The sequence below is a fragment of the Myotis nattereri genome (assembly GCF_964212035.1).
Source record: "Myotis nattereri genome assembly, chromosome: 2".
NCBI lineage: Eukaryota > Metazoa > Chordata > Mammalia > Chiroptera > Vespertilionidae > Myotis > Myotis nattereri.
In genome coordinates, this window is record NC_138076.1 from 165,330,699 (window position 1) to 165,356,185 (window position 25,487).

Genomic DNA, 25,487 nt, shown 5'->3' on the forward strand with positions numbered 1-25,487 from the left:
TATTCCCTTTACTACCAGCTAGTTCATACATTATTTTAGAAGAGTGTATTCTGAGATCCTAGTTCATTAGAATCACTTTGCCCAAATGGAGAAGATATAAACTTTCTAAGAATTGAAAACCTTTTTATGTCTTGATTTCAATTAATAATATAATTTTTAGCCTTGGCCACTGGGTGGCTCAGTTGATTGGAATGTTCTCTTGTACACCAAAACATTGTGGGTTCAATTCCCAGTTAGGGCACATACCTAGGGTGGGGGTTCAATCCCCCGTTGGGGTGTGTTCAGGAGGTACCCAAATCGATATTTCTCTCTCTCTCTCTCTTTTCCTCTCGCTAAACATATCCTCGGTGAGAATTTTTAAGAAATCAAAAAAGAGTACAATTTTTAGGAATCATCAGTGTTAGAAAATACTATACTGATAAGTCTTTGGATTTGGTATATACAGGTTTAGCATGCCCAGATGTCATCTGTGCCTTGTTTTGTCATGGCAAATACACAAAAGTAGAAATGAAATTTTAAAAGATATAAACAGGTTCATAAGCCAGTTGGTCTAGCCCATATACAGACTTTTGTAGTTATCAATTGGTTGCTGCCTTCTGTAGCAGATGCTATGGCATATACTTTGGACTATAATAGCGGTGAACTAGTGTATTTCCTGAATACTATTATCTATTAGTATTTTCTAATAATATATAGGATCCCTAGGCATATCCCAACACAGCTTTTAAGACCTTAACAGGCTCAAAATATTTAGGTCCTTTTATTTTTTTAATTTAATTAATTAATTTAAAAATACTTTTGTTGATTTCAGAGTGGAAGGGGGAATGAGACAGAAACATCAATGTTGAGAGGGAATCGTTGATCGGCTGCCTCTTGCATGCCCCCTACTTGGGATTGAGTCCCTAACCTGGGCATGTGGTCTGGCCTGGAATCAAACCGTGACCTCCTGCTTTGTAGGTTGGCTGGGCTATTTTTTTTTACTTTGAGAGCACGTTTATTAAAGCTGGGGACAGTGAAACAAGGAAGGGCTTAGTATAGAAGAAGCAACAGGAGAGAGACTAGGTGGGGCTGATTTTCCTTTCTAGAAATGTTATGGGTAAGAAATGAGCCAAGTCAGGGCTGCTTTGGCTCACTGGAAAGTCAGAAGAAAGGGGGCGTTGGAGATAGGTTCAGGGGGTTAGCCTGGGACGAGCTGCCACTACCAGTGCTCCCCTGGTTGGCGGGGACCCTTACAGCTTAGGAGATACATGCCTGAGGGGGAAGAAGGGTGTGGGCATGCTCCCAAGAGGGAGCGTGCACCATTGTTTTGGAGAACATTTTAAAGGGGACTCTTTCAACCCTGAACTGGGAATTGAATGTCCCTATAGAGTGGATCCAACAAGACTTCTTTCCTTCAGACCAACATCCTGCACACCCCACACTGGAGATGGAGCCCGCATCCCAGGCCTGTGACCGGGAGTGGAACCATGACCTCCCGGTTCAGAGGCTGACGCTCCACTGCTCAGCCATGCCAGCTGGGCCAGATGGGGTTTTTCATGAAAGCTGATAGCAGCATTTTTGGCAACCATATCACACTTTATCTCATTGAAATCGATTTTTTTTAAACTGATAAGAACAGATACTACACTTGATCTTAGCCAAAAGGCCGAGAAGCGATAAAATCGATATTTTTTAAAGCCCTAGTCCAGCGGTTCTCAACCTGTGGGTCGCGATCCCTTTGGCAGTCGAATGACCCTTTCACAGGGGTCGCCTAAGACCATCCTGCATATCAGATATTTACATGACGATTCATAACAGTAGCAACATTACAGTTATGAAGTAGCAACAAAAATAATTTTATGGTTGGGTCACAACATGAGGAACTGTATTTAAAGGGCCAGAAGGTTGAGAACCACTGTGGGCCTAGTCTTTCTTACATATATTGGATCACTTTGCTGTTTTTAGTTTAAAGTGTATGTCTTAATATTTATCCTTATTAAATCTTATTCTGTTAGATTTAGCCTCCTGTTCTAGCCAATTAGAATTATTTTAAAAGTTGATTCTATCATATAGGATATTTGCTTTTCCATCCCAGATTCCTGTGATTTGCATATTTGGTCATCATCCTTTTCAGTGTCCTTATCAAGTCATTTATTTGTTTAAAATGTTGCAGGGGACGAGTTTCTCTGGGGTCTTGTGGAATACTACTATACTCCTAGTTTATCTGCACTCTTTAGGTACAGTTGTATAGTTATCTGTAAAGCCACCTAACTGTAGCAAAATTCATATTTTTCACCTTGAACAGAGATATCAAGAGAGACTTTATTTTATACATTGCTAAAATCCAGAAATATTTATTATGTTTCCAGCAATCCCCGGTCAAATCATATAAAAAGGGAATATGAGTTTGTTTGCTTATGGCTCCTAGTGATCCCCGATGCCCTGCCGAAATACTCAAACTATTCTTTTAATAACCTCTTAGTCTTGCCCAGATTTCATTTCAGATCACTCTGGTTAAGGTAGGGAGACTATACTTGCCTCATTTTAAAAATTACTACTACTACAGGAAAGATAGGAGAAAAACAGGAATTGAGATGTTCTTTGTCTCTGCTTCATATTAACTAGTCATATGCCATTTACATCAAAGAGCGGACCTGTGCTTCTCTTACCTTTTTTGTAAGTCTGAGCGCATTGTGGGTTTCAGCTCAAGCTTGCTTCTTATTTATGTCAGTACCACTTAAAAAATAGTTCTTTTCCTTTTGTATGTATTTTTACTGTGCACCCCCTTCTAATTCTGAGTTGATTGGTGAGCTTTTTGTCTAGTCTTTGTAGACACCTCCAATCCTCTCCCCGCACCATCTCAGATAATGTGAAATTGGCAGAACTTCATTTTTGAGAACCTTAATCTTGTGTTCCCTTTTAGTACCTCACATCCATGGGCTTGGGTCCTGTCTTCACTTTTGAAGCCTGTTCCTTAAAAAGCTAGGAATCACATCTGCTGTGTTCCTGGTTCTTCCTGTCTATTTGTTCTTCCTGTCTATTTGGCTGGGTTGCTTTCTTTTGAGGCTCCACCATGTCCTCTTTTCTGATCAGTTTCTTCTTGGTCAAATTAGGTTCAGAATATAATTCTACTTATTTCTTATGTCTTCTGGGTGGTAGAATAATTAGCAAGGCAATTTTTAAAATTATATGTGCTGCTTTTTAGTTTAATGAGGTTTTTCACTAGATGTTCAGCTAGCAGAAATCTTTTATCACTTTGTGACAGCAGACTCTTAACCAAGAAAGTAAGATAATTTCACCATTACTCAGTAGTCAGGACATCACACTGGCTTCATATTAAAACTTGCAGGGCATGTCTCTTTCCCACAACTCCAAAGAAATCAGTTATTTTCTCTCCTCTTTAAAGATGTTATGACCAGTTATTTTTAAAAAATGTCTTATCCAGCATTTGTTGGTGTTCTTTTTAAAAATATTTTTTTATTAATTTTTGAGAGAGAAAAAAATATTGATTTGTTATCCCAAGTGTTTATGGATTCATTGGTTGATTCTTGTATGTGCCCTGATCAGGGATCAACCTAACAACCTTGGCATATCCAGACAATGCTCTAACGAGCTCAGCTCCCTAGCCAGGGCCTTTATTACCAGTTATTTACTGGATTTTTTTTTTCTTTTGAAGCTGACCTCAGAATAGAATGTAGTATCTTCAATTCTTGCCCTTTTACACTATAACTGATATAGCGATACTAAAGGCCCAGTGCACGAACTTGTGCACCTTGAAAGGAACTGTGGGCCGCGAGGCTGTGGTAGGCACAGGGGTGGGTCTCGGCCCATCCTCCGTGCCCCCACCAGGCCCCTCCCACCGCAGCCCCAGGTCCCCTGTCTGCCTGCAGCCCCTCTCCCAACTGCTGCTGCTCCCATGCACTGATGGTGCTGGCCCCGCTGATGGCACTGAACGAGTGGGGCCGGTGCCATCAGCGGGTGCGAGCAGTGGCTGCTGCTCCGATCACCCCTCAGGAGCAGGGGGAAGTAGAGAAGCCCTCAGGGACAATTAGGTCTGGCAGCTGCGACTCGCACCCACTGATGGCACAGAGCGAATGGGACTGGCGCTGGGCAACCAGCAGTGAATGTGAGCCGTGGCTCCGGCACTGGCTTCGGGTGCAAGCAGGGCTGGTGCTAGCAGTGGGTGTGAGCGGTGGCTCCAGCACTAGCAGCAGGTGTGAGTGGGGCCAGCGCCAGCAGCAGGTGTGAGCGCTGGGCAGGACCATGGCGCATGGGAGCAAAGAATTTTCAGTAACCACCAGAGGCTCGCCCCAATGACAGCGACTGGTGTCCTGCCTTGATCTGGCGCCCCCACTCACCTGCTCCACCATCTGGCCACAGCTGATGCCTGCCATGTTCCACGCATACCCCCTGGTGGTCAGCGTACATCATAGCGACCGGTTGTTTGGTTGTTCTGCAGTTTGGTCTATTTGCATATTAGCCTTTTATTATATAGGATTGGCATGTTTTCAAATATTTTCATCATGGTGAAATGAAGGTTATAAAATAGAGAAGTTAGGAGCTCATGACATCTTACTGTCCCCAGTTAGTTTCTAATTTCTTAGATGCTATGAACATCTGTCTGCTTGCCTCTCTTACTCAAAATAGAGTTCATCCAACCTCTCCCTTTCTATGCTATAGGATCTTTTAGAAGAGGGCATTCCACAGCTGGTAGGCCTGAGGGAGAAAATTAAACCATAGTTGTGAATTAGTAGAGACTCTTCAGAGAAGGGTAATTTATATCAGAAGCAGCTCTTCAGGGAATCCCAGTTACTTACAGGGAAGATCACTGTTAATAATGATTTCTGCTATGCCTCTACTCCCAGGTATGGATTTTCACTTAGCGATGCATATTTTAAAAATATACAGTACTTAGCCCTTGCTGGTGTGGCTCAGTTGGTAGGAGTGTTGTCCTATACACCAAAAGATGGGGAGTTCGTTTGATTCCTGGTCAGGGTACATACCCAGGTTGTGGGTTCAATCCCCTGTCAGAATGCATGCAGGAGGCAACTGATCAATGTTTCTCTCTCACATCGATATTTCTCTCTCACTGTTTATCTCCCTCCCTCCCACCCCCTCTCCCTTCCTCTCTCTAAAAATTAATTTTAAAAAATTTAAATATATATATATTCAATTTATCTTTTTAACAGTAAGATTTCTGTATCCTTATCCTCGATTAGAGGTACTATGAGATGTTAAGAATTCCAAAATGATTATAGTGTATTAGGGCTGAGTATTTGAGACAATGCAAATAAGCAAAAATATAAATCATACCAACAGATATCTATCTATCTATCTATCATCTATCTATCTATCTATCTATCTATCTATCTATCTATCATCTATCTAAAAGGCTAATATACAAAGTGTCCCCTTGGGAGTTTGACCAGGAGCCTGGGAGTTCAATCGCTCACTTGCTATGACATGCGCTGACCACCAGGGGGTGGCACGGAACGAAGGAAGGCCCTGGCCGGCAGCTGGAAGGCCCCGATCAGCCTTGATCACCAGCCAGACCTAGGGACTCTACACATGCATAAATTTTGTGCACCAGGCCTCTAGTTTACTAATAAGCACATAAAGTTATTCCTTCAAATTGCATATGTTTCACTGAATGAATTAAATACATGAAGGAATCAGAGAATATAATAAAATCCAAATTATGCATTGTTAGCAACTATTATACATTGTTAGAGTCTACCAGAGTGGGATTTCCTAATCTGTACTCAACTTACCTCTGAGAAGGAGGAGACTTCTCTGTATTTCCAAAATTGTTTCTCGTTGAATTTCTTATTGTTGTGGTATAAGCATGGGCCTGGAACTGTAGTTACTGGTGACCTTTAGCCTCCACCTATAGGAATGTGGAATTGAATGATATTCTTGTCCCCACAGCAGAGTAAAAGAAATTCAGTGTACCAAGAACATGAGTAATTCAGATATATTTGAGGTTTTTAGATCCTAAATCCTCTGATGAGAAAATATAGTTTTATGTATTGAGTTTAGCTGTACTATTTTGAGTTAATTTTAGGGATAACTTTAGAATCAATTTTAGAATTCCACCTTCAAATGATAGTCCTTTGCTTAGTCATGAGGGATTAGGTGTAATGCCACATTATATTGAGAAGTCTAGGAACTGTTGCTATATATTAACCTTGCTAGGCACTGACATTTGAGAAGGAAGAAAAACACTCTACATTCCTAAAAGCTGAGCTGTTGCTATGTTGCAAAATCTTATTTTCCTTGATTCCTGGTAATCTTCACTAGCCCTTCCCTTCAAGGAATCATCAAATGTGATGTACTTAAGGATCTATAGCACCCTGGCCCAGTAGTTCAGTTGGTTAGAGCATTGTCCTGATACACCAAAGTTGTGAGTTTGATCCCCGGTAAGGGCACATGCAAGAATCAGCCACTCTCCCCCTCCTCCAACTCTCTCAAATCAATAATTTTTTTAAAAATTTAGAAAAAAATAATGTCTCCCAAAGACTAACATCTTTTATTGCTCTGTAATAAAAGGAATATGTGTGTGTCCTCTCTCTCTCTCTCTCTCTCTCTCTCTCTCTCTCTCTCTCTCTCTCTCTCTCTCTCATGCTCTCTCTTTCTGTAAATATCTAATAATTGACAGTGCTACTAAATGGCCAACTGGCAGGTGGCATATACCAAGTATACGCTGGACAAAGGGATGATTCATGTCCTGGGTGGGACAGAGCAGGACAGCGTGAGATTTCATCACACTACTCAGAATGGTTTGCAGCTTGAAATTTAGGAATTGGTTATTTCTGAAAATTTCCATTTAATGTTTTCAGGCTGCATGTGACTGAAACTGTGGATAAAGGAGGACTGCTCAATAAAGATACTGCAGTTGGTGCATTTCAGAGAACAGATATATTACTGAGTGTCCTAAATTGTGATTTTGGAACTCTACATACGATTTTCAGAGCCCTTTTAGAAACACCTGTCTATGTTCCCTAGAAACACAGTCTGGGCATTTAGGTGGTTTTAACAGTGAATATCTGTCATTACTCACATTGTTGTGGTCAGGGGGATATCACAGCTGGTAATCTGAATTGAATAGTTGGGAAGAAACTCCAAAGAAGTGAGTAATATTTATGGTTTGCCAAAGCAACTTGCAGTTAAATTGCTTCCACAATAAATCTGCTCTTGCACCTTTGTCAGATGTTAACAAAAGTCATTTATGTGCTTTATTTCAGTGATGTCCTTGCCTTGCCCATTTTTAAGCAAGAAGAATCAAGTCTGCCTCCTGATAATGAGAATAAAATCCTACCTTTTCAGTATGTGCTTTGTGCTGCCACCTCTCCAGCAGTGAAACTCCACGATGAAACCCTGACATATCTCAATCAAGGTTAGATGCGTCCTTGTTCGTTAGTATTACTGCAGACCTGCTGAATTCATGACATTTAATTAGGTACACTTTATGTAAACAGTGCACCTTTTGGCCCAGCCAGTGTGTTCAGTGGTTGAGCATCGACCCATGAACCAGGCGGTTGAGGTTCGGTTCCTGGTCAGGCTACATGCCTGGAGTTTCGGGCTCAGTGCCAAGTGGGGGGTTGAGAGCGGGAGGCCGATCAGTGATTCTTCCTCTCCCTTCATCTCTCTGAAATCCATATAAACATTTTTTTAAAGTGCATCTTTCTAGGGTAGACTGTCAAAATCCAAGGCTTACTTCAGATATTTGAGTTTTAATGTCATGTGTGATATATATTAATAGCTTCTTCTGTCTGTGTGCCCATTTTTAGTTTCCATCTCCTTCTTTTTTCTAGTCCATGTTCCCTGAACATCCTCACTGGTTACTATTTGAGAAGAATTACCCCACTCAGCATTATTGTTTATCAGTTGTATGGCCTTGGACAAGGTGCATAAACTCTTTTTTTTCCTTTATTGATTAAAGTATTACATATGTGTCCTTATCTTCCCCCATTGCCCCCCACCCCAACCCCGCTCGTGCCCTCACCCCCCTAGTGTCTGTGTCCATTGGTGATGCTTATATGCATGCATACAGATCCTTTAGTTGAACCCTCCTCCTTCCCCCACCCTCCCCTGCCTTTCCTCTGAGGTTTGACGGTCTGATGGATGCTTCTCTGTCTCTGGATCTGTTTTTGTTCATCAGTTTATGTTGTTCATTATATTCCACAAATGAGTGAGATCATGTGATATTTATCTTTCTCCAACTGACTTATTTCACTTAGCATAATGCTCTCCAGGTCCATCCATGCTGTTGCAAATGGTAGGAGTTCCTTCCTTTTTATAGCAGCATAGTATTCCATTGTGTAGATGTACCACAGTTTTCTAATCCACTCATCTGCTGATGGGCACTTAGGCTGTTTCCAAATCTTAGCTATGGTAAATTGTGCTGCTATGAACATAGGGGTGCATATATCCTTTCTGATTGGTGTTTCTCGTTTCTTGGGATATATTCCTAGAAGTGGGATCACTGGGTCAAATGGGAGTTCCATTTTTAGTTTTTTGAGGAAACTCCATACTGTCTTCCACAGTGGCTGCACCAGTCTGCATTCCCACCAGCAGTGCACGAGGGTTCCTTTTTCTCCACATCCTCTCCAGCACTTGTCGTTTGTTGATTTGTTGATGTTAGCCATTCTGACAGGTGTGAGATGGTACCTCATTGTTGTTTTGATTTGCATCTTTGAGCATGTTTTCATATGTCTCTTGGCCTTCTGTATGTACTCTTTCAAATAGTACCTATTTAGGTCTGTTTCCCATTTTTTGATTGAATTGTTTATCTTCCTTTTGTTAAGTTGTATGAGTTCTCTGTAAATGTTGGAGAGTAAACCTCTATCAGAGATATCATTGGCAAATATGTTCTCCCATGCAGTGGGCTTTCTTCTTGTTTTGCTGATGGTTTCTTTTGCTGTACAGAAGCTTTTTATTTTGATGTAGTCCCATTTGTTTATTTTCTCTTTAGTTTCCATTGCCCTAGGAGCTGTATCGGTGAAAATATTGCTTCGGCATATGTCTGAGATTTTGCTGCCTGTGGATTCCTCTTAGATTTCTTAGATTTTTATGGTTTCCCGTCTTACGTTTAAGTTCTTTATCCATTTTGAGTTCATTTTTTAATATGGTGTAAGTTGGTGGTCTAGTTTCATTTTGGGGGGAGTATATCTGTCCAATTTTCCCAACACCATTTGTGGAAGAGACTGTCTTGACTCCATTGTATGCTCTTGCCTCCTTTGTCAAATATTAATTGAGCATAGTGGTTTGGGTCAATTTCTGGATTCTCTGTTCTATTCCATTGGTCTATATGTCTGTTCTTGTGCCAGTACCAGGCAGTTTTGAGAACAGTGGCTTTGTAATATTTAGTTTGATATCTGGTATTGAGATCCCACCTACTTTGTTCTTTCTCAGAATTGCTGCAGCTATTCGGGGTCTTTATTTTATTCCAGATGAATTTTTGGAGAGTTTGTTCTAGGTCTATGAAATATGCCATTGGTATTTTAATGGGGAGTGCATTGAATCTATAGATTGCTTTGGGTAGTATTTACATTTTAATGATGTTGATTCTACCAATCCATGAACACGGTATGTTCTTCCATCTGTTTATGTCTTTCTCTATCTCTTTTTTCAATGTCCTGTAGTTTTCTGAGTAGAGGTCTTTTACCTCCTTAGTTGTTTATTCCTAGGTCTCTTAATTTTTTGGTGCAATAGTATATGGGATTGTTTTTTTAATCTCCCTTTCTGTAAGTTCACTATTAGTGTATACAAATGCCATAGATTTCCGGGCATAAATTTTGTATCCTGCTACATTGCTGATTCGTTTATTAGATCTAATAGTTTTTTTATGAAGTCTTTGCGGTTTTGTATGTATAATATCATGTCATCTGCGAATAATGACAGTTTTACTTCTTCTTTTCCAATTTGGATGCCTTTTATTTCTTCTTCTTGTCTAATTGCTATGGCTAGCACTTCCAGTACTGTGTTGAACAGGAGTGGTGAGCGTGGGCATCCCTGTCTTGTTCCTGTTCTTAGGTGAAATGGTTTTAGTTTTTGCCCATTGAGTATGATGTTAGCTGTAGGTTTGACATATAAGGCTTTTATTATGTTGAGGTATGATCCCTCTATTCCCACTTTGCTGAGGGAAAAAAAGAAAGGGTGTTGGATTTTGTCAAATTTTGTCAAATGCTTTTTCTGCATCAATTGATATGACTATGTTTTACTAAAACATATGATATAACTAAAACATAAACTTATCTGTAAAAATGGGATTGATAATACCTTAGAGAGAGTTGTGTAAATTAAATGATACAATGCATGAAAACATTTAGCACTGTGCCTAGCATACAGTAAAGGATTGTAGTTGTTTTTACTAATACTATAATATTATATTTTTATGTATTCCACCAACTGAATTTTATTCCTTTTTTTTTTTTGCCTCTAATTTATGAAAGTTCCTGCTTTTAACAACTACGTGCCATACATCCATAAACAAGATACTGTGGGGGATACAAACTCTCATAAGACTCTATCTGTAGCCTGACCGGTTTGGCTCAGTGGATAGAGCGTTGGCCTGCGGACTAAAGGGTCCCGGGTTCGATTCTGGTCAAGGGCATGTACCTTGGTTGCAGGCACATCCCCAGTAGGGAGTGTGCAGGAGGCAGCTGATTGATGTTTCTTTCTCATTGATGTTTCTAATTCCCTATCCCTCTCCTTTCTTAAAAAAAAGAAAAAGAAAAAAAAATTCTATCTGTACTCTCTCAAGATAGACAGGTTGTTACTAAGTTTTACTTTGTCCTTAAGTGATTGGAAACCCTTCTTTTTCTATAGTGTGTCACCTCTAGATGATGCTGGCAATGATGCGACAATGATGATGACAGCTTACATTCATAGATTCATTAAGTGCCAGGCCTTGTTTTACATGCTTTTCATGTATTAAGGCATTTAATCCTCTCAACAGCCCTGTGAGATGAATTACTAAATCTTCCTGTGTTGAGGCTGAGGCAACTGAGGCAAAGATGAAGAAATCTGAAAAGGACGCACAGTGGAAGAACCGGGTTTTAAACCCAGGAAGTAGCTTGGCTTCCAGCTCCATTAAACTGAGGAAAGGGACCAGGGCGCACGCATGTTTTTATCCCACACAGAATCTAACATGACTTTCAGAGCTCCAAAAATGTTGCTAAAATGCCTTTTTGTGGAAGTAGGAGTGTGGAGAAAGAGGAGTCTTTAATCAGTCAGTAATTCCAAATCACGATCTGTCCGAGAGAGGAATACTCCTCAGGGTATTGCGAGGGCAGTGGTGTGTACATTCGCGCATGGACCATTTTCTAGCCGCTCCAACACTAGAGCTTATTCTAGGTACTTGGATCCAACTTCGGGCTCCTCTGTTTACCTGCAGGTAAACTGTTGGGGGAGGGGGGAGCCGCCACAGCCTGTAGTGTCATGGGCGTAAGGGGTTTCTCATCTCATTCCTCTTATAGGACACAGGCACCAGCTCCCTCTGGGTGCCCTCAGGTCCACTGAGCATCCACTCCTTCCCTGAGCCTCCTGCCTGAGTCTGGACGCCTGGATGTGTCTGACAGTTCTTTCCCCCATCCCCAGGACTCACGTCCGTCAGCCCGTCCAACAAAAGCGCCGCGGCCCCACACATTAGATTCTTCAGAGAACACTGCTCTCCTAAAATTCAACTTCTTGCTGCCACAATGAACCTCTCAACTGAATTTTTTCTTTCTGAATTTTGGAACATTAATTATGATGAATATAATACGTAGTTACTTTTTCTTCCAGGACAGTCTTATGAAATCCGAATGCTAGACAACAGGAAACTTGGAGAACTTCCAGAAATTAATGGCAAGTTGGTGAAGGTAAAAGAAAGTGAATAAACATCCTTTATAGTGACTCTTTGTAATATTATTTTGCTTCCATAAAAGCCTTGGTGATATCTTACCTGCTACAGTTTGCTGGCAGTTTGTGGGGTCAGAGTGAGCCCCTCTGTTCACATAGATTTTTCGGAGCTGCAGGAACAGAAGGCTTACCACTCCATGGCAGGAGAGTTTCTCTGCTCAGTGAAATTCTTTTCGGGTGGAATACAGTAACATCCTTGAGATCTTGAGAGAAGTTCCTCCGTCTCTTTGGATACTTTGTCTTTTTGCAAGGAAAACAGAAGCTAGTGTTGACGAATAGCAGTTTTCTTTGTCTAGACCAGCAGTTTTCAACCTGTAGGTCGCGACCCCTTTGGCGGTCGAACGACCCTTTCACAGGGGTCACCTAAGACCATCCTGCATATCAGATATTAACATTACGATTCATAACAGTAGCAACATTACAGTTATGAAGTAGCGACAAAAATAATTTTATGGTTGGGTCACAACATGAGGAACTGTATTTAAAGGGCCAGAAGGTTGAGAACCACTGGTCTAGACCACACAAAATACCGACTTCTGCACATGGGCCACGAAGTTTCACTCGCACTGTACATGCGCGCCCACACGTGGTATTTTGTGGAAGAGCCACACTCAAGGGGCCAAAGAGCCGCATGTGGCTCGCGAGCTGCAGTTTGCCAACCACTGGACTAGACTGATGGTAATGAATTCACAGTACAATTGGGACAGAGGAGTTTGGGCAGCAGCTGTAAAAGGTAATAAGAAGGATATTAATAGGCACCTCCAAAAAGTAAGCATAATAAAAGTAAAGTTGACGGAAATAGCTGCTACTTGCTCTGTGTTTACAGTTTATATGGCGGGTTAGCAAGCAAGGGCCTTAGTGAGTTTTTGATATGCATCTGAAGAGCCAAGCCGAATATTACATGATAGCAGTAGGGGCATGTAGAAATGCTTCTGATATGAGTCCTTTATGCTTAGTTACCATCAGAACTGATGTTTCAGCAAATATGAACTGGTTATTGTAAAGATTATATCTGAGCAATTATAAAATTTACCTTGAATTAGCTTGGTATGGTGTGGGTCTTAGAGTGAAATAGGTCTTAAGAAAAACAATTTCAGGTTGTATCTAGAAACCAACTGGGGGTGACTCCTGCAATTTTTTGTTTGCCAGCATTTATTTTAAAGGAATCCTATTATCATTTGATTTTGTTGCTTCCTTTTAGAGTATATTCCGTGTAGTGTTCCATGACAGACGGTTACAATACACCGAACACCAGCAGCTGGAGGGCTGGAGGTGGAACCGACCTGGAGATAGAATTCTTGACATTGGTGAGTTAAGAGAATCTATTCCCAGGAAAGGCCTATAAACTATGGCCTGAGAATTGGTGTTCTTTACTTGAGCTTACTTTAATTAAAAATGCTTCAAGGGCTCAATTACATGTACTTGGAAGTGGTTATCTACAATAATAAAAGGCAAACATGCAAATTGACCATACCTTCGCTATGCCTTAAGCCACGCCCACCAGCCAGTCAGAGCGACTATATGCAAATTAACCCAACCAAGATGGCAGCCACGGAGCTGGAGCAAGCAGGAGGTTTGGTTGCCCCAATGATGGAGGAAGCCAAGCTTCCCACCTGCCGCGGCCGGCTCTGAGCTCCACACAAAGCAACAAAGTTTCAATTATAGAAGGTAAATAAACCCCAGATACTTGCTTTCAGCCGGCGGGCCATGGAGCTGGAGTGAGCAGGAAGCTTGGTTGCTCCAGTGATGGAGGAAGCCAGGCTTCCCTCCTGCCTGCCCTGGCTGGCTCTGAGCTCCTCTCAAGGCTACCAAGTTTCAATTATAGAAGGTAAATAAATCCCAGAATTAAAAAAGAAAAAGAAAAAAAAGGAGAGGTTGGGAGCTTCCGTGGCTGGCGGGGCTTGGCCAGCCTGAAAACGGCCCTCAGCCCCTCACCCAGACTGGCCAGGGACCCCAGTGGGGACCCCCACCCTAAAGAGGATGTGGCCAGCCTGAAAGCAGCCATCAGCCCCTCACCCAGGCTGGCCAAACCTCCATGGGGTGAGGGTCCCCATTGGGGGAGGCTTGACCAGCCTGCAAACAGCCATCAGCCCCTCACCCAGGCTGGTCAGGCACCCCAGTGGGGACCCCTACCCTGAAGGGGGTGTGACCAGCTGCAAACAGCCATCAGCCCCTCACCCAGGCTGGCCAGGCACCCCAGTGGGGACCCCCAACTTGAAGGGGGTGTGACCAGCCTGCAAACACCCATCAACCCCTCACCCAGGCTGGCCAGGCATCCCAGCGGGACCCCCACCCTGATCTGGGACACCCTTCAGGGCAAACCAGCCGGCCCCCACCCATGCACCAGGCCTCTATCCTATATAATAAAAGGGTAATATGCAAATTGACCCTAAGAGCAGAACGACTGGGAATGACTGGTCACTATGACACACACTGACCACCAGGGGGCAGATGCTTAATGCAGGAGCTGTCCCCTTGTCGTCAGTGCGCTCCCACAGGGGGAGCTCTGCTCAGCCACAAGCCAGGCTGATGGCTGCCAGCACAGCTTCTCCCGCCTCCTCAGCAGCGCTAAGGATGTCCAACTGCAGCTTAGGTCTGCTCCCTACTGGTAAGTGGACATCCCCTGAGGGCTGCCAGGCTGCCAGAGGGATGTCTGACTGCCAGCTTGGGCCCGATCCCCCAGGGAGCGGGCCTAAGCCAGCAGGTGGACATCCTCCGAGGGGTCCCAGACTGCAAGAGGGCATAGGCCAGGCTGAGGGACCCCCCCGCCGAGTGCACAAATTTTTGTGCACCGGGCCTCTAGTTAAGTATAAAAACTTACTATCATGATGATACCAAAAGTTACAAAGTGGAGACACTTCGGTTCCCGAACAATCACATTCATTATTTCAGCGTGATTTTATGTTGTTTTTATTTCTTTTTAAATTAGTTGTGGTAAAATATACATAACATAAAATTTTTAATTATTTTTAATACATAAAATTACCCAGTATTTATCTTTTTGTGACTGGTTTATTACACCTAGCGTAATCATCAAGGATAGTTTATGTAGTAGGATGTGTCAGAATTTCCTTCCTTTTTATGACCTTCTAGAGGCCTGATGCACGAAATTCGTGCAAGAATAGGTCTTCCTTCCCCCGGCTGCTGGCACCAGCTTCCCTCTGGCCACTGGTAGGCACCCAGGACCCTGGCTTCCCTCTGGCCACTGGCAGGCACCTGGGACCCTGGCTTCCATCCCAGCCCCAGCTTTGTCTAATTTATATAATTAGTATATTATGCTTTTATTATTATAGATAATATTCCATTGTATGTAGATAGCACATTTTGTTTATCCATTCACTCCTCAGTGGATGCTTGGGTTGATTACACCTTTTGGCTATTGTGAATGAATAATGCTACTATGAACTTGGGTGTGCAAATACTTACTTTAGTGTCTGCTTTCAATTCTTTTGGGTGTATACTCAGAAGTGGAATTGCTATATTTTATGATAATTCTATTTAAAAATTTTTGAGGAACCACCATACTGTTTTCCACAGTGGCTGTACATTTTATGTTCCTATCAGAATTACACAAGGGTTCTAATTACTCTACCTCCTTACCGACACTTATTTTCTATTTTTTTAATACTAGCTATTCTAATAGATATGGAGTGGTATCTTACTGTGATTTTGATTTACATTTCTCTAATGATTAGTGATGTTGGGTATCTTTTCATGTACTTATTGGCCATTTGTATATCTTTGGAGAAATGTGTATTCAAATCCTTTGCCCATTTTTGAATCTGGTTGTTTTATTGTTGAGTTGTAGGAGTTCTGTATATATATTCTGGATGTTAAACCCACATCAGATATATGAGTTACAGTATTTTCTCCTATTCTGTGTAGGTTGTCTTTTCACTGTTGATAGTGTCCTTTAATGGACAAAAGTTTTAAATTTTGATATAGTCTATATCTTTTTTGTGGGTTTTTTTCTGTGCTTTTGGTGTTATATCTAAGAAATCATTGGAAAGTCCAGTATCATGAAATTTTTCCTAAGAGTTTTAGGTTTAGGTGTAGATATTTTTTTTTAAGGAAGGAAATTCTTATTTGTTTGTTTGTTTGTTTGTTTATTTTGAGAGAGAAAGAGAGACATCAATTTGTTGTTCCACTTATTTATACATTCATTGACTGCTTTCTTGTATGTGCCCTGACTAGGGATCAAACTCGCAACATGGGTATATTGGGATGATGCTCTAACCAACTGCCCTACCCAGACAGGGCAGTGTAGATCCATTTTTTAAGTTAGTTTTCATAGATGGTGTAAAGTAAGAGTCCACCTTCATTCCTTGCATGTGGATTCCCAGTTTTTCCAACACCATTTGTTGAAAAGACTACCCATTACCATTGAATGGCCTTGTCACCCTTGTCTAAAATCATTTTGCTGTATATATGATGGTTTGTTTCTGAGCGCTCTATTCTGTTCCATTTGTCCATATATTCATCTTTATGCCTGTACTACACCAGTTTTTGTTTGTTTGTTTAATCCTCACCCAAGGATATTTTTTCCGTTGATTTTTAGAGAGTAGAAGGGACGGGGAGAGACATAGAGAGAGAGAAACATTGATGTGAAGAGACACATCGTTTGGTTGCCACTTTCATGCGCCCCCAACCAGGACTAGGGATTGAGCCCGCAACCCAGGAACGTGCCCTTGGCCAGAATCGAACCCAGGACCCTTTAATCTGCTTCAATGCTCTATCCACTGAATCAAACTGGCTAGGGCTTACACCATCCTATATAATAAAAGGGTAATATGCAAATCAACCGGACGGCAGAAAAGCTGGTTGCTATGATGCACAGTGACCACCATGGGGCAGATGCTCAATGCAGGAGCTGCCCCTGTTGGTCAGTGCGCTCCCTCAGGGGGAGCACCACTCAGCCACAAGCCCGGCTGATGGCTGGCGAGCGCAGCAGTGGTCCTCCACAGCAGTGCTAAAGATGTCCGACTGCAGCTTAGGCCTGTTTACCACATGGGCCTAAGCCGTCATTCGGACATCCTCCGAGGGCTCCCAGACTGCTAAAGGGCGCAGGCTGGGCTGAGGGGACCCCCTACCCCCCAGTGCACAAATGTCGTGCACCAGGCCTCTAGTTTCTAATAATTGTAACTTCATAGTAAGTTGTTTTTTTGTTTTTTTTCTTTAATTTTTATAGGGATAGGGGAAAGGAAAGGGAGAGAAACATTGATTTGTTGTTCCACTTATTTATGCATTCATTGGTTGATTCCTGTATGTGCCCTGACTGGGGATCAAATCTGCAGTCTTGGCATATTAGGATGATGCTCTAACCAACTGAGCTACCCAGCCAGGGCATGTAGGAAGTTTTGGAATAAAAAAGTATGAGACCTCCAATTTTGTTACTTTTCAAGATTGTTTTGGCTATTCCAGGTCTGATATTTTGTTTTGAGTAGTGTATAAAAGGGCCAGGTTTTGCCCCTAAATTCCTCAAAGTTCTTTTATTTTACTAACTAGAGGCCCGGTGCACAAAAATTTGTGCACTCGGGGGAAGGAGGGGGTCCCTCAGACCGGCCTGTGCCCTCTTGCAGTCTGGGACCCCTCAGGAGATAACAACCTGCTGGCTTAGGCCTGCTCCCGGGTGGCAGAGGGCAGGCCCAATCCCTAGGTGCAGCTCCTGGTCGGGCTCAGAGCAGGGCCGATTGGGGAGTTGGGGCGCCTTCCCCTATCATGCACAGAGCAGGGCAGATTGGGAGGTTGCGATGCCACCCTCAGTCACGCTCAGGGTAGGGCCGATTGGGGGGTTGGGGCACTGCCCCCTGTCACACTCAAGGCAGGGTAGATGGGGAGGTTGCGGCGCCACCCCCTGTCACGCACAGAGCAGGGCCCATCAGGGGGGTTGGGGCACCATACTCTGTCATGCACAGAGCAGGGTTAATCAGGGGGTTGGGGCACCGCCCTCTATCACCCACAGAGCAGGGCCGATCAGGTGGTTGGGGCGCTGCCACTGTCACTCTCAGGGCAGGGCAGATGGGGAGGTTATGACTCTACCCCCTCACACACAGAGCAGGGCCCGTGGGGGGTGGGGGGGTTGGGGCGCCGCCCTCTAACACCCACAGAGCAGGGCCGATCAGGTGGTTGGGGCGCCGCCACTCTCATACTCAGGGCAGGTCCAATGGGGAGGTTATGGCTCTACGCCGTCACACACAGAACAGGGCCCATGGGGGGTAGGGGGGTTGGGGCCCCGCCCCCTGTCACACACATAGCTGCAGGGCAATCAGGGGGTTTGGGCGCTGCCCCCTGTCACGCTGATCCCGGTGCTGGGAGGCATATTACCCTTTTACTATATAGGAGAGAGGCCTGGTGCATGGGTGGGGCTGGCTGGTTTGCCCTGAAGGGTGTCCTGGATCAGGGTGGGGGTCCCCACTGGGGTGCCTGGCCAGTCTGGCTGAGGGGCTGAGGGCTGTTTTCAGGCTGGGACCGAAGCTCCCAACCGCTCCTTTTTTCCTTTTTTTTTTTTTATTCTGGGCCAGCTTTAGCTCTGAGGCCTGGGCTGCTGAAAACAGGTTTCTGGCCTTTGTTTACCGTCTGTATTTGATACAATGTTGCGGTCCGGTTGGCTGAAGCTCTGCTGAGTAAAGCAGGTTTCTGGGGTTTTTTTAGCTTCTTTATTCGCAACATAGTTGCTTAGAGTTGCAGCTGAGAGGCCGGCAAGTCAGGCGGGGAACGTTGGAGTTCTCCGTCACTGAAGCAAGTAAGCCTCCCCGTTCGCATCAGCTGCCTGGCTGCTGGCCGCCATCTTGGCTGCCAGTTAATTTGCATATCTCAGCCCTACTCTGTGAGTGACAGGGGGATTAGCCAATGGGAAGGGTAGCGGTCGTACGCCAATTACCATGTTTCTCTTTTATTAGTGTAGATACCTGAGACCTAGTCCTTTGTCTTACCTAAAGTAGGAGGCCTGGGATTCGAATCTATATCTCTTGGTTTGTGGTTTAAGTTTTTCTACCTTTCTCCACAGGGTAGAATTTGGTTTTCTTAAACCATGGCACAAAAGGGAAAGATCTTTATAAACATGCACAGGCTCTCTTTGTAAACATACTTTGAATCCCATCATTTGTGTCTTTGGTCTCTTATTGGTTACTATCTCCTATTGGTAAACATAGTTAAATCTGAGTACTATTAGATTTACCTGAGAAAACACTGGTTCTCATACACATATCCATATAATAAAATTGGCTTTAAGATGAATCCAACACAACTAACACTGTGGAGTAGGATCCACTTAACGCTTTCTTGTTTAAATCATTGATACTAAAACAGTATAGTTAGAGCGCAGTTATAATAATATTAGCCTCGCCTTATCACTTAGTTTGAATATTAATAGAAGCCAGGGAATGGTATTTGAGTTTGTGCTATATGGAATGGACTGCAAAGTTCTACTAAAGCCCATTCATTTTTGCTTACCTCCTGAATGTAAGATATGTCACTCTGCTATAGGATTATTTGATGACTTTCCCACTTCTATCTGTGATACAATACTTTATACCTTTATTCAGACACTGTACTTTATCCTTCTATAGCAATACTCCTAGTGTACTTCTGGCAGTAACACTAATCCAGAAAGTAAGTGAAGCAGATTATGTTACAATTTTCATGACACTAGAGCTAGTGTGTAGACTAAATCTATTTTTAAGTGGAATTAAACTTTTTAAAGTAGAAAAAAGATACTCAGAAGCAAAGTATTTAGATTAATGTTAGCTCTATTCAAACCTCTTTCACTGACAAAAAGAGATTTACATAAAAATCTTGGTAACTAGAGACCAACAATACCTGTATAAGAATCAGTGCTTTCTTATTTAAACCCAGTAGCACTCAAAATTGTTCAATGAATACTGTTTGTTTCTCAGATATCCCAATGTCTGTGGGTATAATTGATCCTCGGGCTAATCCAAACCAACTAAACACAGTGGAGTTCCTGTGGGACCCTGCAAAGAGGACATCTGTGTTTATTCAGGTAAGGCATTGCAAATGGGGTTCCAGTTATGAAGAGCATCTCTTACTACAAAGTTGTTTCTTAAAGAATACAACATGTTGAGTTGGAAATCTTTCCAGGGCTCCAGTATGACTCTCAAGTGCAGACTCCTCAGCATGTTCCTGAGAGCAATGAGGAGTTTCTTCATTGCTCTTCTGATTTCCCCAATTTATGTATTTGTTTCTCCCCAAAATGCTTACTAACGGCCACATAATACAAGGTAGGTCAAAAGTAGGTTTACATCTGTTCCTATGGAAAATAATACAACAATTAATAAATAATATAAGAATACACTCTGTGTTTTGCATACTCACAACTGTAAACCTACTTTTGCCCCACCCTGTATTTTATTCTGGATATACCATAACTTATCTAATGATTATTTAACATTGAGAGTGTACTAATTTTTCACTATTATCCATAAGGTTATTTTGAACATCTTTATACTTAAAATTTGATTTGCATATGTGGTTATCACCTTTGGGTAGATTCCTTGAAAATTCTTTTTGTCATCATGATAGCTAATAGATTGAATGGTCCCCATGTTAACACTTTGTATACATAATTTTATTTAAGATTTTCAACAATAATCCTGTGGAGTAGGACTAGTCCTTGATACTTTGAGAAGTTAATAACTTACCCAAGCTAGTATTTGGTCAGTCAGAGTTCCACTGTTCAGATTCACCAAGGTCTTAGACTTTATGCAGAAGCCAGGCAAACCTTTTTCCTCCTATTGCCAGCTTTTATATATACTATTTCCCCAGCATAGATGGTGCCTCTGCTTGCTAAAATCTATCTAAAAGTCCAGGAAGCTTTTACTAACAGAAATAATTTCTTTTATGTTAACTCTATATTCTCTGACACAGTTAATTTAATTCCTCACAGTAGCTTTTGTTAGCATTAGATATATTTTTGTTGTTGTTGTTAATCCTTACCCAAGGATATTTTTCCATTGATTTTTAGGGAGAGTGGGAAAGAGAGGGAAGACAGAGAGAAACATCGATGTGAGAGAAACGCATCGATTGGTTGCCTCCTGCACGGGCCCTGACCAGGTCCTGGCCAGGGAGGAGCCTGTAACCAAGGTATGTGCCCTTGACCGGAACTGAACCCAGGACCCTTTGGTCCACAGGCTGACACTTTATCTATCCACAGAGCCAAACTGGGTAGGGCAACATTAGATCTATTTTGTTCGCATTTGTAAATCATTTAAGTTTTCCTCATTTCCATCATTAGAGTATAAATTCTTCAAGATAAAAAGAGTAAAAGTTTTTTTTGTAGTTGTTCACAGTGCTTTTGAGAAGGTTTGCTATTAGTAGTTTCTCAAAGATGTTGACTGGTTTGTCGGCTTAGCAGTACTGGAACGTGGACATTGTCTTCTCTTCAGGTGCACTGTATCAGCACAGAGTTCACCATGAGGAAACATGGCGGAGAAAAGGGAGTGCCGTTCCGAGTACAAATCGATACCTTCAAGGAGAATGAGAACGGGGAGTATACTGAGCACTTGCACTCAGCCAGCTGCCAGATCAAAGTCTTCAAGGTATTCCTGGGCGTTGTGGTGGCCTTGGAACTACTTGCCTCGTCTTTCAGTTGTAACATTTAGTCCCAAGTCAGAAAGCCAGCTTGTTTGTTTATTTTAAAAACTAAACTATGAAAACTCATGGATTTTCATTGAATGCTCTTAAAGCCTGTTAAAGTGATAAACTCTTTTAAAAACTCACAAAAATTATGAAAAGTTGACAGTTTTGGTTACATTCATACTTAATCTTCTTTCCTTATTTTGGTCTTTATCACATGGATAAATATGTTCTCATTTAAGAAGATTCATTAATACAAAAGTGTCCCGAGCACTGACGTTCCCCTTTATCACTCTTACCCCGACTCTGCAGCCTCTCCCCAGAGGTAACCACTGTTACAATTTAGTGTGTATGTATCCTTCTAGTCCCCTTCTGTGCTTTTAGTACACACGTTCATAGGTATACACATATTTCTTTTCTTTCGAACATAAGTGGGATTATACGGTATGAACTGTTTTGAGGCTTACTTTTTCCGTTAACCTGTGTGCTTTAGAGGTCTTTCCATGTCCATAGTTATAGATCTCCTATTCTTTTTTAACTTCCTCAAACATTTAAATTTCCTATTTTCAGACTTATATGCAATGATGTCTTTACTATATCATTAGGATATATATTTGTTTCACTTGTGACTGTTTAAGTTTTTAGAAATAATATTGTTGGGTGAAGGGTAAGTTTAAAACAAAGTATTTCTCATTTCAGCCCAAAGGTGCAGACAGAAAACAAAAAACAGATAGAGAGAAAATGGAGAAACGAACACCTCATGAAAAGGAGAAATATCAACCTTCCTATGAGACCACTATACTTACAGAGGTAAAAAAGATTTCTTTTGGTGACAGTTTTAATCAATACTTTTTATTCTTAAGAAAAAAATCCAATCAATTACATATATCAACTCATTATCTTGTGATTTACCTAAAACTAATATAATGTTATGTATCAGTTATATCTCAGTTTTTAAAAATTATTTTCCACCTGTTCAAAATTTATTTGACCTCTTAGTTATGGGGGGCTCTGAAGAACTAAAATTTACTTTTACTAATCAAGATGTGCCATTTAAGTAAAAATGTTTTGGTCGAACACTAGGTTCAAGTATACTTTTTAGTATCTAAGTTTTCCTTTGTTTTAGTGTTCTCCATGGCCCGAAATCACATATGTCAATAATTCCCCATCCCCTGGCTTCAACAGTTCGCATAGCAGTTTTTCCCTTGGGGAAGGGTAAGTCTGGGAAATGAAATTGGCTTGTGTTTTGTCCTAAATGTGTATTTTTTATTATCTTTCTATAGACAAGATCTTTCTAAATCAATCAGTACTTCTATTTGGTCAGTCTTTGATGGACTTACATTGTAACTGAGGTTTGGATTACCTTCAAAGACACGGAAGGTATTTTGTTTTTAACACTGTCTGTGTCTATGTAAGGCCTTGTCTCATAGAGGAGATTGCACGGAAATAGGTTAGACTCCGTTGCTATGGCAAGCTCAGATTGCGTCAGACAGTTATGATCATCTGCCAGGGTGTTGCTTGTAAGAGACTGAAAGAGTTTTACGTACCCCTTTCTCTTCTTTTGTCCTCCCATTAGAAAAATCACTTTTACAGTCAGTTTTTAGTGAGTCAGGGACTGATTTTCTGGGCTTTTCACTTCTCCCTATTACTGCTTTTTTTGATTATTTCACTTCCTGATCGTACTCTCACCAGAGACTGGTCATCGGAATTGAAACACAGTTGTACAAACATTATTATCTGTTTTGTTACTTATGAAGAATGATCCTAACACCTAATTATCATGAATCTTTGCTAATCAGGGAAGAAGGTTGAACATGATAGCTAAAGAGTGTCCTAGCTATTAGCACATATTCCACATGGGCCATATTGAAATTTCAAATAGGCTATGAAATGTGTGAATATATTGCTTGGTTGTAATGTTTGTTTTTAATTTATTTAGGCTCTGTGTTCAACCTATTTCTGAAATATTTAGTTAAGGTGGCTAAAATATTCAACATGCATCAATTAAGAATAAAAATAGGTAGAAGTTGTAGAAAGAAGAGTTAACTAGGGCCTTGAGATAAGTTACTCAGTAAATTTGAAGACTGAATTTGAATTTTGCAGTTAAGGGGGGGAAAAAGGAAAAATACCTTTTAGGAAAGAAAAATCTCTTATTCACATGGATTATTCAGCCTACGTATAAGCAATTTTTATTATTATATAGGATTTAAAAGGTTTTTTTCCCTTTTTGTCATGTACTTCATTATTAGGCTCAAATTTCCACTCATAAACAAAAGTAAACATTAGGGAAGAGGGACAGTCTGTAAAGCAAAAGGAAGTACAGGGAAAAACCTACGGTGTAGAAATAGCCCTTGGATTAGCCCTTAGATAACACTAATTTTTGAAGCTGTTTTAAAAATAATTATTGTTTTTTACTATAAAAAGTGTGGGATCCCATTGCATCTCATAAATTTTATTCTAATATTTTCCCTGTATGTTTGTACATTTATATATTTGATGCAGTAATATATTGATTACTTTCATATTCTGATATTTAGTTTACATTCTAATAAATTTATATTAAATACTGTTTATGCCCTAATTCAGTGATGGAGAACCTATGACACGCGTGTCAGAGGTGACACGCGAACTCATTTTTTTGGTTGATTTTTCTTTGTTAAATGGCATTTAAATATATAAAATAAATATCAAAAATATAAGTCTTTGTTTTGCTATGGTTACAAATATCAAAAAATTTCTATATGTGACACGGCACCAGAGTTAAGTTAGGGTTTTTCAAAATGCTTACACGCCGAGCTCAAAAGGTTTGCCATCACTGCCCTAATTTATCTAATAAGTCCCAACGTATTGGAATCTTGATTTTTTCCGATTTCTCCAATAATAATAAAATGTTGCAAATGTCATAGCTTCTCCCCCTTCAACCCTCCCCCCAAAATCTTTACAATTAATTAGTAGATAATAGAAGTACTGGGTCCAAGAATAAGAGTGTTTTATGAGAAAAGCACAGATTTCTTTAAATCTCTAGTTTAGGACTTACTATGAGAGTGAAGAATGATGATGAAGCTTAGTATGTGTCATGGACTCATCCTTTCATTATAAATGTTTCTTTAGAAATGGTTCACCAAACCACCAGCCAGAGCCGCCCCCGCCAGTCACAGATGTAAGTCTAAAGTTAAATGTCAGTTATTTGCAATGTCTAATAATACTTTGATGACTATGCAGTTCAGTAGAAGTGCCCAGCTTGTAAGGAGTATTCATTCATTCATTAGACAAACATTTATTGAATTTTGACTATGAACAGATACTGTGCTAGGGACTGCAGATATAAAACAAGTAATGTAGGACCCTTATATTTAAGGAATTTACAGTCTAGTGGGGAGATAAGGGTGGAATTCCAAGGGTATCTTGTATGGTTAGAGAAAGAAGACTGATGTACAAACAACTTCCAAGCAAACTAGACCTATCTGAGTGTGGGTGTGTTTGGCTATGTGTGACCTAATAACATTTACCTTTTTGAAATTCAACCTATTTAGTTACCAAAAAAAAATTGCTTTCTCTCTTTCAGAACCTCTTGCCAACAACCACACCTCAGGAAGCTCAGCAGTGGTTGCATCGAAACCGGTTTTCTACATTCACAAGGCTTTTTACAAACTTCTCAGGTTAAATTTGCTTGTCCTTTGTTTACTCCAGCATGGGATATTCTGTTATATTCTAGGGCCTTCTGGCCTCTCACACCGTGTGAGGGTGTGTGTGTGTGTGTGTGTGTGTGTGTGTGTGTGTGTAGGCGCTGTTAAATACTTAAAAAGAAAGCTCTCTTAGTTTAAACTCACTTTAATTTTAAAATATTTATTCTTTACAACACTTCATATAGTATTTTATCAAGGAACATTTGGAGGTAGTCTGAAATGTCCCCTTGATATCACTATATTGTATTTTATTTGCACATTCCACTTTTATTTAATACCTTTGGTTACCAGGTATGGTAGGAATACACAGATGGATAAGGCATA

The 25,487-nt window shown here is 41.2% G+C and overlaps 1 protein-coding gene across 1 annotated transcript in view; it reads left to right on the forward strand.

Moving 5' to 3' along the window:
- TFCP2 (transcription factor CP2) overlaps positions 1 to 25,487 on the forward strand; it is a 48,577-nt gene that overhangs the window by 14,611 nt on the left and 8,479 nt on the right. Inside the window, exons 2-10 of the mRNA XM_081082619.1 lie at positions 7,224 to 7,375; positions 11,767 to 11,843; positions 13,085 to 13,190; positions 19,779 to 19,885; positions 21,288 to 21,440; positions 22,177 to 22,287; positions 22,604 to 22,692; positions 24,589 to 24,637; positions 25,043 to 25,136. Of these exons, the coding sequence (XP_080938745.1) occupies positions 7,224 to 7,375; positions 11,767 to 11,843; positions 13,085 to 13,190; positions 19,779 to 19,885; positions 21,288 to 21,440; positions 22,177 to 22,287; positions 22,604 to 22,692; positions 24,589 to 24,637; positions 25,043 to 25,136 (938 nt within the window). The remainder of the gene's footprint in view (positions 1 to 7,223; positions 7,376 to 11,766; positions 11,844 to 13,084; positions 13,191 to 19,778; positions 19,886 to 21,287; positions 21,441 to 22,176; positions 22,288 to 22,603; positions 22,693 to 24,588; positions 24,638 to 25,042; positions 25,137 to 25,487) is intronic.